Genomic DNA, 17,973 nt, shown 5'->3' on the forward strand with positions numbered 1-17,973 from the left:
GGAGTTGTGTTCCTTTGTTAAGGTCTGATAGCTTTTTGGGGTTGCTGTTCAAAAACATTTCCTGCAAGACTTAAAGTCCACCTTTAAATTTAGAGATACTGAATCAATAAAAAAAAACTGACATAGACATTTTTTTCTCCGATTTTTTTTTTCAACACTGAATTTGAGGCACTCTTTTATGAGTTGAATTTTCCAACTTTTTGAAGGTTGCAACATTTTCTTTGTATTTGTGCTGAAGAAATGCTTTTTTTTGTATTTTAATTTTTTAAAATAGACATTGGTGTGAAAGATGTTATTTGATGTATGACCAACTTACAATGAATGGGTGGTGGTCTATTTTTATGCTAGTGGTAAATATATTTGTAGACTATTGTACCATTATGCTACGAGAGTCGTTCCGAAAGAAAAGCCTTCTTTTATTATTATTATTATTATTTTTTAACTCAAAAAGTTGAAGAGCTATGAAGACAGGTGTAACCTTTTTGCCCCGACATTTATTTTTCTACATCATTCTTAATGCACTTTTGCCAGGAATTCAATCATGCATCTCTGCTTCTGACACATGTCCATGAGGGAGATTGCTTTCTTAGAGTTTCACACCGTCATTATCTACAACAGAGAGGTGAAATTTTCAGATCATGAATGCGTAAGTTCAGTCATCATAATAATGCAATTTGCAATCCCTCTGATCCATTTGGGTGTAATAAAAAAACAGGAGGCCTTACTTTGGAATTTATATTTATGGTTTAGTAAATGTTGTGTATGCAAGAATGTTAAGAGCTGCCCTGCTGCCTTCAACATCAAAGCGGTACTCTACAAGAGAGAAACTTTATAAACACCTTTCTCAGATGTCGGCCTTAATTAGAGAGACCCCCCCCCCTCCCAGATTTTCTGGTCATTGTTGCGGGGCTAAGAATGAAATCGTTAACGGAGTTCTTTTGTGAATTCCAACACAGGGATGTAATTTAGTGGGAAAACAGCACAACTTTTATCCTAATAAACCACTACTTACCAGGTTAAAAGCCAGTAGAGGATAAGGGTCAATGATATTGTCAGCTGAATGAGGAACAACAACAAAAACATAAGTAAAAATAAAGGATGTGCAATGTACCTATGAAGATCTATTTTGGGATATGGAGGATAGAATGAGATGGCATGAAAGTTGAGAGGTAAAATAGAAAGTATCTACTTTATCATGGCTGCTATATCTGAAATCGAAAATTATGAACTGATGTTAATCCCCCCGCCCAAAAAAAATCCTCAATTATTTTTAGCTACATAGCTTTTAATGGAATTTTTATTTTTATCATTTGTAAAAAACAATTTTAATTACTTTCTAATATAATTATATTTGATTAGTAATTAAACTATTTAAAAAATATTTTCAAAATAAAAAAATAACATTCTAATTATAAATTTTTTTTATTTGATTGGAAATGAAAAAAAATCTTTTTTTGCAATTTCCATTTATTAAAACAAACAAAAAAATAATTTTATTATTTGTTAATAATTAAACAAATTGTTAAACAAAAAAATATTATTTGACAAAAGAAAAAGAAAAATCTGGTCGAAAATATAATTGAGAATTTTGATGAGTTAACACCGGCTTGCAATTTCTGATTTCAGATGTGGTGGCCATGATGAAGTAGATACTTTCTATTTTACCAATCAAGAAAATTCATGACACCGAAGAATGATTAAATGCTGACAGTTTTTCAAGAGCATTTTCGTGGTAATATCGCTTCGTCCTTTTTATGTTTGGATAAGAGTTGCTTACAAATCTGTGTTCTGGGGAGATTGTGATCCACTCATAAATATACGGCTTTCATAAGATATAGTTTAAATTCATTATTACATTCGATGCAGACTCAACACATTAGATCAATAGATTTATTGAAAGCACTACATTGGCTCCGCATATAGAGGTTACTTATACAGTCATGCAAAGTGCTCATCCTGCTTGATAAACCATTGCAAAAACACGGATATCCTGAATCGCAGAAAGATTGGCTAAGTAAGGAAAATTTGGGAGCCAGTGATTGGATAAGAGTGTACAGAGTAGATTTTGGTGACAGTTGACCCACTGAACCATGGGGAATAGAGTGAGATTGCAAAATATCAAAAAAGTCTGACTCTTGCGATGTTATATATATGAAAGAGGGAGAGAGAGATAGAGAGATTAAAGGGGATTTTATCATCTACATTATTTTTTGTGGTATCGGACATGAAAAAGTGAACGTTGAACACAATATTTAAAAGATTTATAGTATAGTGTGAGGTGTTCTTTCATCTGAAACTATAATGATATATCTCTGGCTGGTTTCTTGTCTGAAGTCTTGTTGTGTTGACATGCCATAAGTTGTTCTGTGGACATTTACGTCTCTCAGCTTTTTTTCCTGGTAGTTGAAATACTTGGAGGAATTAAAAAAAAACAAAAAAACAACAATAAATAACACTGTTAACTTCTTTTTTCAGCAATGTACATTTGGTAGTTTTTCAGTTTTAGCCGAACACATACACCTTCCTGATCTAAAATGCATCAAACATTGGTGTCATTGTTTTTTTTCTTTTTTCTTTGCAAAACTCAATCATGTTCTGCAAAGCTATAAAAAAAAAAACAACAGTTTTCCTCCACAAAAGAACCAAACACCGTGAATAAATATTTAAAGATTTTAAGAACTTGAAGCATAAAAACTCTTGCCAAAAAATGACCAGATTCGGCAGTAAATAACCTGAAAAGGGTTGATATCCTGCAAAACAAAACAACCGAATCAAACTACACACACATACAAAAGAAAAAAAAGAGCAGAAAAGTTCCTGGAGGAGCTTAACAAAGATTATATAGATTGAGAGACTTCACTCCAATCGCTCAAGAATAGCAGACTTCCATACATGATGAGGAAAGACTTATTAAAGTCTTTCCTTATTATATGAGATCAAAGACAAGATCAAGGCGTACTCATAAATTGATCTGAAAAAAATAGCTGGTCTATAAATAAACAGTGGAGGTTTTGCCACTTAGTGATTGAGAGCCCAAGTGTGGATGCCAAATCCTGTTAGCAGATGATCTTTACACTGTTCGCCACAAAAAAGTATGCAGCGTGACAGATGATTGAATATCTAGGAATATGAACCTTCACTGATAACATCAATCGGAAAGATGAGCGTGTTTTATGACAAAGGCATACGGGTGTGCAGACACATAAAAGACAGTGCCATCAAGGCAGACATTGTTATATGGAACAAATCTGAAAGGACTGCACTCATTATTGATGTAACCATTCCAAAAGCAAGGAAAAGATGATAAAATATTAGGACCTCAGCAATGATTTAAAAAACATATGGTATTTGAAATTTATAAATATTTATATCGATTATTGTATGAGCAACTGACCAAATAAAAAACCTTAAATACTTAGGCATGATGTTTTGAAGACTAAGCTGTGGAGAAATATAGATAGCAGCTATAAAAGTAACAATGTCTATCCTTAAGAGCTCTGAGATATAAATTCAAATCGTATAAAATCAAGCGTTAGCTCTAGGAGGGATCCCCTTTATCTCATCAGACTAACTGAAGTAAAATAAAAAAAAAAGTTAAAAAAAAAAAAACAAACAAAAAAAAACACAGAATTTTTGTCCCTAACTATTTTTTTTTTTTTTAGAATGAAAAGAAACATCCTCTATACCTGTAATCAAACCCAACTTTTTATTTAGTCAAAGAAATCCTCTTGATGTTTAGTTGTTTTGTTTTATGGCATATCAACACTTTTGGGGTTATTTTATGACAAATCTGATCATTTTGGTAAACGTATTTACGCTTCAAGTTCTTTATATCTGTGGCGGATAAGTATAACATTTGCTACCACCGCCATAACTACTCCTACTACTCCTCCTCCTCCTACTACTAATGTGATAATAACACCAATTGTTCCCCCTTTTTTATTTTCCTCTTTGTCCTTTCTTCCTTTTGACCAATCTGTTTTTAGACTGAAATAAAAAAAAAAGTAAATAAAAAAAGTAAATAAAAAAAGTAAGAAAGGGGCAATTAAGAAGTGAAGCGCACAAATTCACATCGCCTTGGTGTAAACACTTCATAAATCATCAAATCCAATCACATGTCTTTAAAAATTATTGTTTTTGTTTTTGAAGAACATGATTGAGGTTTGCAAAGAGAAAGATAAAAGGAAAACAATAACATTAATGTTTGGCGCATTTTTAGTCAAGAAGCCAGTATCTTCAGACGGCCTGGTCTATAATCACCGGATCTCCTTTATGTAGTATAATTTCTACAACAGCTATAAAAGTAACACTATCGTTAACGATAGTGTTACTTTTATAGCTGTTGTAGAAAATTTCTACAGTTATACAAGACAACAATATACATGTAATAACACCAACAATGAACAAAAAGTATACAAAGGGACCACGGAAAATAATTTCAAACATATGTATAAACATCACATAATGATATTCAGGAGTAAAAAATACCAAAATGACACCATTTTGTTTAAATATATAGAAGGAAAAAAAAGCAAAAAACTATTAGCTTAAACATCAACTGGAAAATAGTAGAAACTGTAAATTATGCTTAAAAAAATCAAATAATAAAATTAAGATAAAAACAAATTAAATCATTACATGCAAAAAGAAAAAAAAAAGAATTTATAGTTAAATGCTGACACATAAAAAATAATTTACTATTTAATCCCGGATTAAAAATGAATAAGTAAATGAAAATTGTCCTTAGCATATAAATAATTGATAAGTGATGACTAAAATAAAAATATACAAATAAGAAATGTAGAATAATAATTAAAAAAAAAAATTCTATTATTGATAAGAAAAAGGACAAAACAGTAAGACATCAATAAGTAGATATATAAATTAAGAAAATAAATCACCTGATAATAAGCTGTGTTATCTACCAAGGTTTATTTAACTCTCATCTCATTACACCCCCCCCCTAATGATTGGATGATACTGAGAAGCTGAAATAAGCAATTTTTCTCAGCTTAGCATTGTTATCTGGCTACTCAGAAACTAACACCCAACTGTCAGGGCACCATCTTGTTAGGGAAGTTTAATAGATTCACCAACCTCCTTGTTCACTTATCTCACTTTCTCATCATTTCTCAGTGGTCTCTGCTGTGCGTGTATGTGTGTGTGCGCGCACGTGTGTGTGAGGGGGGTAGTCCATATTATCACAGCTGTTGTGAAGATCTGTGAGTAGTTAGACACAAATATGAAGAAATAAATGGATGAAAAGGATTCTTATGGAGATCAGCAACTATGAAACACAATACCGTGGGTCTGCTTCTCAGCTGACTAGAACATTGCTGTTTTTTTTTTTAGGTCTAATGTAAACAAGTTCTTACTGAGCCTTCATCTTAAATAATCAAACCCTACCACTGTTTCCCTATTACTAATAATCTTCACAGTGTTGTCTCGCCATCTACCTGACTTTCATTAACCCTTATTCTAGAGTGGCGTTTGGGCCTTGATAAACAGTGGAAACCCTAAAAAAAATTAACAAATTGAAGGAGTTACTATGATGAGGAAGGAGTTTCTGTAGCTTTGCTGATTTCAGTTACATTCTCTCTGGTATTTTCAATTTCTCTTTCTGTTATAATCTCTTCTCTATATAAATAAAATGAACTCATTTTTTCCCGTCTGATTTTGACATTAATAGGATTAAAAATCAAGATATTTCATGCAAATATAATATGCACAAACGGCAGAACAATATCTGAGGTGTGTTATAGGTTTATTATTTCTCAAATTCCTCGATAATCTTAGATTTCTATACTTTTTCTGCTGAGAAGTCACGGCCAAAATCGGTTAAGATCAATGGAAGTGGTAAAATATTTTCTCTCTAATAAATTCCTCCTCCCCCTGCCACCACTTAACACCGTTTGGGGATCGTTCACAAGGAAGAGTTGAGAAGAGAACACCGGTTTGGCTTCGTAGTTCTTTCATGTGAAGTTATTTAAAATCACTAAACTAAGCTGCAGTGCTCTGTGGCGTAGTGGTTAGCGTGCTGGACAATTCACATTATATTTTCACGTTCGCGCTGACCTACCGTAGTCGTTTTTTTTTTTTTTCCTAAACAACTGGAATGGACTTTTCTTGGTGGCCGAACTGTTAACGTTGCAGATGTTTTTTTTTTTTTTTTCACACTTTATTTTCCTACTTTTACTCATGACTCCGGGTTTGATCCTTCCTACTTACCTACGATAACATTTTTTAAAACTCCCCCGTCCCGGAAACAAACACTCGGGCAACGCCGGGTACCCCCGCTAGTCCTATAATAAAATGTTATAGGTAAATGTGTCATTTGTTGTTTACATACGATAAATCAACTTTGGTATGATATCTACACTTACATTGCACACTACCTCTCCCAAATCTACTTTGTTATGTGAGCTACACATATTGCAAACGGTACAAGAACAATAAAAACACTTTTAATTGGTCTTGAAAGAATGTGTGGTTTGAGAGCCTGGAACTCTACCTCTATCTCTCAAAGAAGAACCTTTGTGAAATTTCAGTCACTTCTTCCGTGAGAAGTCACTGAAGGCTCTTTAATCTATTCTTTGTAGATATCAAGCCAAAGTAGAGAGGTGTACGGTGTCAACATTTTTCCTTGTAGCACCTTGGTGAATTATTTATCCATGCAATCCTAACCTTCTTACTCTTTTTTATACTGCTTTTCATCACAACCAAGGCATATTGCCTCTTGGAATGTAAGGGACTACTGTCTAGCAGAGGACTGTGAGCAGTGACATATCTGTTCACATTACATTTAAACTTCTACTGGTTAGTACAGTCAGGGGAGCAGGAAAACGGAAGAGAATTCGAAAGTTTAGTAGTTCAAGAGAAAAAAACTATTAGAGTAGAAGGCTTTCTGGCGTCTATAGACTTCAAAACTGAAAGGGTGGGGTTTTGCAGGACCTATTAGATTTGATACTCTTTTTGGAACCTTATCTAAGAGTGAAAGACTAGTGCTAGAGCACCAGCCCAGATGTGGCACCAATACTCCATGCACAGACAAATTCAGGCTTTGTAAAAATATAGGATACTCTCCGGTGTGAGTAATTTTCTAGCACAGTAGAAAAAGCCCATCTTCTTTGCAGCAGTCTTGACAATGTCCTCAATATTTGTTCCAATTCATGTTGTCTGTGAATGTTAAGCCGAGGAGTTTGAAGGATGAACTCTCAAGTAGGGTTGTATTTGTCACGGCAGTCGAAGGTTGACAATGTCTTTTTGTAGTTCTTCAGTGACCCTTTGTGCTAGTTTGTAATTTTCCAACATTTCAGAAAAGTTAGCAACCACAAAAAACGGCACCTGAGGATAGCCAATGAGTCATGACTACAAAATTGTCATTTTCATAGTTATATTTACAACCGCCTGTATCTATAAGGCATTGCTCGAAATGTAGTGAAGTCATTTTAATTCTTACTTTTTATTTGTTTGCACATTTTAAACTCAAGGTAGACAACCCCTTCTATATTTGTTAATTAAAAATGAATTATCTTCTAAGTTTCCTGAATTTAACAGAAAAATTACCGAGTTCAGTAAGATATTTGAAGAAGGTCGGAGTTTACATTGGCTTGTGAAAATAACATTCAAGATGAGAACAGTAGTTTGAATAATCCAAATAAGTAAATAAATAATTTTTATTTGACTTGCAAGTCAGAAAATTTTTGCAAAGGCTTGAAGAAGCCATAAAGTAATCCATAAAAAAAACAAACTATTTTCAAAGATCAGTTGTGATGAAGAACTTCTGAAACCAAAACTTCTCTTTTTCAGTCTATCTTAACTTTTGTTCTTCCTGTCTTTAAGGAACCTATTTGGATCCCTATTCTCTTCTGGTTTTAAATCTTTTTAGAAGGCTTATCTCGACCCTTATTTCTTTTTCTCAAGTTAGAAACCAATTACATTGCTTTGTCGTGAATGAAGTCTGACTAAAACTTTTTTTTTTTTTTTTTTTGAGAGCTGGCAGTCTGAAACTGAAGTCAGGTCACTACATGGCCGAATTTCATGGGCAAAGAGGACGTAAACTTGGAAGCATAACACATTGCACACACTCAATTCAGATATGTCATCCACGATTGTCTTGCACTTTTGACACACAAACTGGTTATTATTTCTCAACCTACCTGCAATTTCACTGCACGTTTTGTGTAACCGATGCTTACAAGTATCACAAAATGTTATGTTGCTCACAAGTCCTTTTTTTCCACAAAATGAGCAGGGGAACTTTCTTTTTCTGGAGGGCTTTCCATTGATCATCACTTTGGTCTTGCATGCAGACTTTTATTTTCCATAACTCTCCTTGGGGATTTAAATTTTTTTACAGGCTAGCAAATACTAAATCATCAGCATATGGCATCTCTTCCAGACAACCTGGATGTCGTCGAAGGATGTCGTCGAAGGATGTCGTCGAACCAATGAAGGCGCCTCGTAAGGAGAGATTTTTGGAGAGAGTGGATCTTGCAGCAAGTTTGAATTTTGCTGTTGGGGATAAACTGTTGTCAGTGGACACGGAGGATGTGGCGTATGCAGTGATGGTCAAATACTTCCAGTTTGCATAGGTTACTTGTCCACATAGGCCAGGTCTCTCAGCCATAAAGGAGAATAGTGCAGACAAGGGTTCGGTAGATTCTGATATTGGTGTTCAGCGTTAGTTCTTTGGAAATTATTGAACTCATTTGGATTATTGAGATTACTATTTTCATTTTGGATGTTATTTTCATAATGTTTCAGCTGATGAATTTTCTGACCTTCATCAGATATGCTTTATGGAACTTGGGAATCTGTAAAGAATTTTTAACTAAACTCTTGATGCAGTGGATAAATTGTTAAGTAGTAATCAGTTCTGGAAGTTGAAGGTTTAATTCTCAGTATAGGTGATACTAAGAATATAATGAAGAATTATTCAACAATTCTTTTCAGATATGGCTGACTAAACGAGAATAATCCACCCCTGTGAATTAAATAAAGAGTAGAGTTCAAAATTCTGCACAAAGAAGATCAGAGATTACATTGGCTGAAATGATGTGAGAATAACATCCAAGATGAGAATCATAATACAAATGATTAAGTTTCCAAATTCCAAAACATATATAGATAAACATTGAATATAGATAATGAATTTATAAAGAAAGATGGGATGCAGGCAGCACTGAGTTTTTGTTTTTCTTTGAAAGCATATATAATTCAGAAGCTTTTTTTTTTATTTACAAACATCATTCCTCCTTTATCATGCATCTATAGTGAGTATAACGGATGATAGTAAAATTCTACATGCTAACCTACAAAGATTGACTCCAAGGACTAAATCTATTCTCATTTGATCATCAGATGTGAGGAGACTTGATTCTGGCATGCAGCATCATAAACTGGAATTCCAATGAGTTTTGTTTTTGCCGTAGATCCAAGTTGTAGTGTCCACAAGCACCTGCAAAAGATATATGACAATCACATTTATCTAAGCAGAAGAAAGACAACATTGATTCTGCTCCGTGGAACAGTCCGTTAAAGGAGATCGTGATGATAATGATTGTGACATTCAAGTTTTAATTGACCTTGAACAAAGATTCAGACTGTATATGGATGTAAATAGCTTCTACTTGTTTCTTTATAGGATTTGTTTCATTTTGCTAAATAGGATTTGAAATTGAATTGCATTTCTTAAAGGACCATATTGAATCCATTTTTTTTCCCATTAATTTTATTTTTTCAGGCTTTAATTACACACCGTTAATGTGTTGCAATTAAAAGAATAAAAATATTTTCTCACTCTTTAATTTCAATTATGAATATTTTTATATAATAATATTTTTCTTCTGTTTTTTTTTTTCTTTCTTTTTTTTTCAGAAAATGTTGACTTAACATCTACTCAAATCAAATTATGTAAGTACATTTTTTTTCTCTTCGATTTCTAATTTTTGGGTTCAAACCATTGATCATTTTCTGTGAAGAATACATTATAACTTAAAAAATCGTGAATAAATGTCGACTGCATTTTTGCTTTTTTAACTAACTATCCGTCCTCTTTTTAGTGAGAGAATTAGGTTTTAATTTTCTTGATTTTTTTTTTCCCTATTAAATTTTCTGTTAAATTTCAGTGAAATTTAGTTTTATCTCAATTTTTCTGCAGAATACAAGCCTTTCATGTAGTAAATTCTAAAATGACAAAAATCACTTTTATTGAAAATATCAGTATTTTATTTGCATCACTTTGTTTTTGTATGTGAAAAATTTTCCTTTGATTCCTTACAATGTACATTAGAATCAGGAGACATCACGCGCACATGCACGACTTTTTGAATTTGTGATGATGTATAATTATTTCCATAATCAAACAACGTTGCAGCTCACACAAACCATGAAAATCACAGACCAGAAGTCCAAGACTTTAGGGACTTCCGGTTTGTGGTTTTCATAGTTTGTGTGAGGTGTAGCCTTGTTTGATTGTGGAAATAATTGAATAATTGTGCATATATATAATGTTCAACCCTGACTGATGGAGGCCTATATATATTAATAGGCTTCTGTCGGTCAAGGTTGAACATGAGTAACATCCCAATTGTCTGTTTCACGTGTGTGTGTGTTTGAAGCATATGAAACAGTGTTTTTTCTATTTTTAAATAAATTCAAATAAATCATTTCCGGTTTCCTTTTCTGTTATCATTCTTGATAAAGAATGCAGGACATTTGAAATATTGAAGCATAATAAAAAAAAAAATATTAAAAAGAACATAGTCATTGCTTCAGATACCATTCCTCATTATGAAAATACATCACTGAAAATATGTGAAATATCAAACTAGTGTGTGAATATATATATATATATATATATATATATATATATATGGTGGATTCTCTCATCGAAGACGATGAATGAGGGTTCAATATGCAATCTTCAGCAGCTCCTAAGCTCTGTGACACCACATGCATAATTGCAATCCTGTAGACGTCCGGCACACTCCTCCACAGATGGTGAACTTTCATATGCTCGTCGGTCAAAGATGCCTTCTCGAATGAACAGATAACCCTGCTTTGCTGCGTGCTCTGAAACCACAGTGGAATACATATTCATTTTTAGGTGGATTTTTCTTGTGTTTTGCCTTTATATTTGCACGAAGGACGTCCCTATGGCAAAGGCGGTTATGTTCAAATTCTTTGGTTCCCAGGAAACACATCTTCCTCCATTCTCTGCGATCCCCTGCTGCACTCTCCCAGGAACTCAGAGAAATTCTACAACGTTTCAGGTTGTCTTTTTCGTTCACCTTTGTAATGAAGCAGGGGATGCCCTATTGGACGGCAAGAATTTGTCAGTTGCCCATAAAAAAGTTGCTTAGGAACTCTTGAGTCATCCATTCTTACAAGATGACCCGACCACCGCATTTGTATCCTGATCAAAAATGATTCAATACCAGTGATTTCACATCTCTCCAGTAATTCACTATTCGGAACACAATCCTGCCATCCAACATTGCAAATAAAATGCACGGATCTCATATGGAAGGAGTCAAGCTGATTTATCTGCTTACGTTTCGGCACCATACAGAAGAGTAGGCAGAACAACAGATTTGTAGACTGCCGCCTTTACTTTTAGAGACACATTGTTCCAGAGTTTGTGTCGCAACCTACCAAATGCCTCACTAGCTTTATTAATTCTACTTTGGATGTCCTTTTCAAATTTAGCATCATCAGACACAACAGAGCCGAGGTATGTAAAAGAAGATACTATTTTCAAAGCTTCACCATCAACATATACCACTGGTTGTGAAGAGGACATAGCGTTTGGTTTTGGCTGGTGAATAATTTCAGTCTTTTTTATGCTAATTGTAAGACCGAAGGCCTTACATGCACCAGAAAAGCTATTGAGGATGTTCTGCATGTCATCAAGACTATGGGTGACAAGAGCGCAGTCATCAGCATGAAGGAGGTCAAGAACAGTCTGCACAGAAGTCTTGGTTTTGGCCTTGAACTGTTGCTGGGTAAATAATCTTCCACTTGATTGATACTCAACACCTATGCCTCCTGAGGTGTTCCTGAAAGCTGTCTCAAGCATCACCGAAAAGAAAAGAGCAAATAGAATCGGAGCAAGGACACATCCTTGCTTAGTTCCATTTGACACTTCAAATGGTTCACTTTGTTCATAGCCAGATCGTACTGTCGCCACCATTCCCCAGTGAAAGGAGACAATCACATTCAACATCTTGTCCGGAATACCAAGCCTCCTCAAAACAGTCCACAGGGCATCCCTAGAGACGGTATCAAATGCCTTTGTGAAGTCAATGAATGTGACAAACAAGTCCTTATTCTGCTCCTTCGCTTTCTCCTGTAGTTGCCGAAGGCTGAAGATCATGTCCACAGTGCCTCTTCCTGCCCTAAAACCACACTGGGTTTCTGGGAGCACAGTTTTACAGATTGAACCATTGAGTCTGTTTAGGATCTAGAATCTTACCAGCAACAAACAAGAGAAATTCCTCTATGGTTATCACACTCACACTTATTTCCTTTGTGCTTAAACAGATGAATAATTGACGCGTCTTTGAACTGTTGTGGCACAGTACCAAGTTCCCATATTAATGAAAACAGGGCACTTAGTTTCCTGATTAACAGGGCTTCCACATTTGTATACTTCTGCAGGTATGCCATCATCACCTCCATTTGAAAGTTGCTTTACAGCCCATTCAATCTCCGACATGGATGGAGTATCAGCAAACGCCTCGATGGTTGGCCTTTGAAGAATATCATTAATCACTCCACGATCCACTGTCGATTCTCTGTTTAAAACATTTGAAAAGTGTTCAGCCCAGCGCTTAGTAATTTCTTTCTTATCAGTGAGAATGCCATCCGATGAAAATATTGTAGATGCCCCCCCCCCCCTTAAAATGGGGCCAAACACCCCCTTGAGGTTTTGCTAGAATGATTTAAAATCACACCTATCCACCGCATCTTGTAAGACCTCAGCTTTCTGCTCCCACCAGTTTTGTTTCATTTTCTGGAGCTGAGATTGTGCCAACCTTTTGGCCATTCTGAAAGCCTTGTGTTTCACTGAAGAATTTTTGTCAGTAATCCATACTTGATGGGTTTGATGCATGTTATTGAGCAGTGGGACGATAGTTGGATCATTTTCATCAAACCAATCTTGGTTTTTTCCTTTGAACATATCCTAATGACTCTTTGAAGTTCTGAAGTTTTAAACTCTCTCCAAGATGCCTCAATGTCCTTCCCACATACAATGGAGACCAGCTTTTCATCAGTAGCCTTTTGAAATGAGTGCATTATCTCCTTAACCTTCAACTTGCCTATATCAATTCTCTTGATGGAAGAATTACGTTGGTTTCGAACAGGGTGCTTGATTTTGATCCTGACTATGGATCAGATCAATTTATGGTCTGACCAACATTCCCCGATGCTGTAAAAGCGTGTAAGATTTATATCTTGTCTATCAGAACGACGTACAATGGCATAATCAATGAGATGATAATGATTAGACTGGGGATGTTTCCAACTGGCTTTCTTGCAATTAGGCAGCTGAAACACAGTATTAGTGAGCAAAAGATCGAATTCACTGCAAAGAGACAATAAGAGAACACCATTTGAGTTGACTTTACCAATTCCATGTGAACCAATGACATTTCTCCAAAATTGTGTATCACTATCCACACGAGCAGTGAAGTCACCCAAGACAAACAGCTTATCCTGTATACAGACCTTGTTAATCTGTTTGTGTAAAGAAGAGTAAAACCTCTCTTTCAGCTCATCAGATGAATTAAGTGTAGGTGCATAGCAACTCAAAAATGTGCCATATTTGTGCTTTCCTACTGCAATGCGCAAGGACATAAGTCTGTAATTTATACCAACGGGCAGGGACTCAAGATTTTTGGCAATATCATTCCTGATGGCAAAACCAATGCCAGATTCACGTTTCTCAGAACTTGGTTTTCCAATCCAATAAAAAGTGCATCCACCTTCAACTTCCTCTAGCTGTCCTGTATCAGCAAACCTAGTTTCAGAAAGAGCTGCAACAGAAATTCTATGATGCCTTAACACACGTGCTATGATAGCAGTTTTTCGTTCAGGGTTCTTTTTGTTATCCTGGAGTGTTCTTACATTCCAAGTCGGAATGAACATATTCGTTCCATGTATTTTGTTTCTATTCTTGATTTGGGTGCAAATATTGGATGCCCAGACATCTGCACCTGATGACAGGGACATGAGTAAGTAAACAATTTTTAGGTCACCTTTTATAGATCCCTCCCCATGAAGAGGAAAGCACTGCCATCCTATAAAGGGCTGCTTTGTTATGAAAGGAGGACACGAGTCACACAATTACTTGCGGGTGTTGTGAAAAACGGCCATCTACTTTTCACCACCTATGTGCAATATTCATGCTAGGAACTACCAGTGACATCCTTCACCTGTTCCCGTCACAATCCCATCATTGCCACAGGATTTATTGATTTATTATTAGTTAAAAAAAAAAAAAGAAAAGCACATATCGATGTACCAAACCTTAGGCTTAAATGAGTGAAAATGGTTCACTGAACAACCGGCGCTTTGATTTGTTTTAAGTGGTCATTGCTTGTGCTGAACAAAGCACACTTTCTCCATCGGATTAACATGGTCTGTACAGGTGCACGCATGTGCCACATGTCAGATGATAAAACGATCGCAGCATTTTATTGTAAGAGTGTTCCATCTCCTAGATCAGTTGTGAGCCAACACTAAAGGGCCTGATTCACCCTGGTAAGCTTTCTGTGCAGCTGGGTACCATACCAGCCATTTCTTGGTCCTTGACTCTAACTGTTAGTTCAGTCTAGTGGACACATTGCTTAACGATGCTGTACCAACACCGTCCTCTCACAAGGTTTGGCAGGCCTGCTGAGACCAGTACCCAGGGTATAGCTCTTGGAGCTAACAAGTGAGAGATTTAGGAGATGAGTGAGGACCAGTGATCTCTGTCCACCCTATTATATATATACACACCGTGTATTATAGCTTATAAGATGACCATCAAATAAGACGAGATAAAAAAATTGGAGCAAATTTTCACAAATTTATTATATATCGGTTGTATAAGACGACTGCTAAATCACGAAACCATACACATAAAATTCTAGGTCTGACGTTTATATCAGTTGTATAACCCGACCCCCAATTTTTAAAAATGATTTTTTTAACTTTAAGGGTCGTCTTATATGCCGAAATATATGGTATATATCTATAATATAAAGCTGAATGTCTGTGTGTGTGGTCACGAATAGGCTCCTATATGGTTGACTATTTTAAAAAACTGATTACATATAATGATAGAAGATGTATCGAGACACAGGAATGGGTATGTTTGGTCTGGCAGAACAGTGGTTCATTAAAATTGTGAGGTCTGCATACGCGCCTGGTCCACAAAGTATGGAAATAAAAAATTTAAAAATAAAAAAAAACGTTTACAAGTGTTTTTGATATAGATGTACATAAGAATACTTTGATAAGTATATTTTAACTTAAATAGGGATGGTATAATAAAATTGTGGGGTCTGCGTTCGTGCCTGGCCTCCATAAAATGGAAATAGGCACAAACTTTAATAAAGACTTTTCATATCTATCTGCGTAAGTATGCTTTGATAATTATGTTTCAGTTTGAAGAAATATGGTATAATAAAATTATGGGGTGTTCGTTCGCGCCTGACCTCCATAGAATGGAAATATGTCACAAAGTTTAACAAGGTTTTTTAATATAGATCCACAGAATATTGTGATAAGTGTTTCAGTGTAAACAGGTATGGTATAATAAATTATGGAGTTTATCTATTTTATTTTTACTTTTATCATATTTTGCTTTGGTTTTGATACCCCCAAATTCGAAGCTATCTCATTACAACCCTTTCTTTTCATAACCTATCATCTATAAATATAAAAGCGAAAATGTATGTATGTATGTATGTATGTATGTACGCACGCTTTTTCTCGATGTCCACGAAAGGCTTCTTTCAAACAAGCGCTTGCTCGCTTCACAACTTTTTAAAACTTTTTATATCATCTATAAATTGTAATATCTACGAATTATCCATGGAGCTCGCCTCTCTATTTAATTTTATTCACTTTCAAACCTTAATTATTCCACATTTCCCGCATTGGCACGCGTTACATTCGGTTTTTGGTATAAAAAAAAGCAAAACTCGACTCTAATCACAGGCCGAAAGCCAGTTTGTTCAATGTCGACTTCGTTATATCGAAACGAGGGAGCGGGTTTTTAAAAACAAACAAACCCATTTATTCAAAACTGTCCCGCACAAAATAACTGCTGAATACCTATCACCGTCACGTCAATCAAAAACGCGCACCTGCTTTTTTTTAAAACACTTTTTTCCAACTGCGCTTCGTCAACGCTTCGGGTTTTTTTCACATACCCCGAAAAACACCCGGGCAACGCCGGGTACCCCTCGCTAGTACTTTCATAAATCAGAGTCCATTTTCTGTAGGCTGTTTTTGAACCCAGTCAACGACGTGTACTTTTGCTAGTAAATATATAAATGACAAATCTATATCGATGGATTTATTTTGCCTTTAACTCATCAGAAGAAAAACATTTATTAATTTTAAAAGAAAATAAATGCATAAGAGCATGATTACAAAATCCGAAAATTGGAACTTTTTTTCCTTTTATTACACCATCTTTTTATTATGTCATTTTTATATGCTCTGTAATTACATAATTACATTCATAAATTGAAGGATTGGTATAAATAAAAGGTGAAATAGAATTGAAGAACCATATTTCCACACACATATATAGTATATTAGTGGCCTAGCAAGACGACTGAAGAAAATCAGTTGAAAGTACTTGCAAAAAAAAAAAAAAACAGATGGACGAAAATGACTATCGAATGTTCCTATACAAATTCGACTGAGACATAAGAATGACCATTTGAAAAATTGGAAAAATTACAAAAAAAGATCATTAAGCAAAAAAACTCTCTGTGTTATTTAACAATATCTGTCTGAATATGATATATATATATATATATATATATATATATATATATATATATATATATATATATATATCACCTTTTTTTGGCAATTTTATAAGTTCTAAATTTCAGCAAATATTGATCAGAATTTAACAAATGAAGACTCGTTGGAAAGGTAATGACCTGAATAGTGTAGTGAGCTATGTGACATTTGCCCATGAAGGGGATCATCTAGAGCCTATTTTTAGCACTTTTTTTTACAGCCATAAAATGTTTCAATCATAGTCATTTGTTTTCCTAGTTTTACATATGAATTATTTTGTAATATTTCCTTAAAACTTTTGGCCTTGATGGAGAGGAGACCAAAACTACTATGCTAGTTTCAAATGATCTGAAATAACAGCAAGGGGAGACTTGATTCCAAATATTTCTTATATGTTATATCTCCCCTCTTTAGTTTTCATACATAAAGTAACTTTCACAGTGTATAAGGATTATTTGATACTGGAGGTATTCATAATCGTACCCTATCTCCAAAAGAGGGGAGATGTAACAAATGAGAAATATTTCGAATCAAATCTCCCTTTGCTGTTATTTTAGATCATTTGAAATCATAGCAAGTTTTAGTCTCCCCTCCACCAAAGCCAGATGTTTTGGGGAAATATATATATATATCTAATAATATAATATCTATCTGTCTGTCTGTTTCCATATTTTCAAACTCTATCTCCTCCGAAACTAAAAGTTGCAGAGTGGCACTAGGGGCCTCAAATGATTTGATTTTTTTTACGGACAATTCTTTTATAGGTCTTTAGCCAATTAAAATAGTTTTTAAGGGGTCAAAAATGGCTAAAAATTGTAAAAATCGTTATAGATTTTGTACATTAATGTTAGTTTGTTTTTTATTTTTGACCAGTTCGTATGCATGTCACGTTGGTACAGTGGTAACGTCACCAGCTTTGAATGTTACAGTTTTGCT

General features: G+C 34.8%; 1 protein-coding gene across 2 annotated transcripts in view; it reads left to right on the plus strand.

Moving 5' to 3' along the window:
• Positions 1-17,973, plus strand: part of LOC145287946 (transmembrane protein 65-like) — a 192,694-nt gene that overhangs the window by 137,834 nt on the left and 36,887 nt on the right. For both annotated transcript variants that reach the window (XM_080135904.1, XM_080135903.1), the window contains one exon: positions 9,880-9,915. In XM_080135904.1, the coding sequence (XP_079992030.1) occupies positions 9,880-9,915 (36 nt within the window). The remainder of the gene's footprint in view (positions 1-9,879; positions 9,916-17,973) is intronic.

This window comes from Euprymna scolopes, chromosome 11 (genome assembly GCF_053919585.1).
Source record: "Euprymna scolopes isolate OS-2025 chromosome 11, ASM5391958v1, whole genome shotgun sequence".
Taxonomy (NCBI): Eukaryota; Metazoa; Mollusca; class Cephalopoda; order Sepiida; family Sepiolidae; genus Euprymna; species Euprymna scolopes.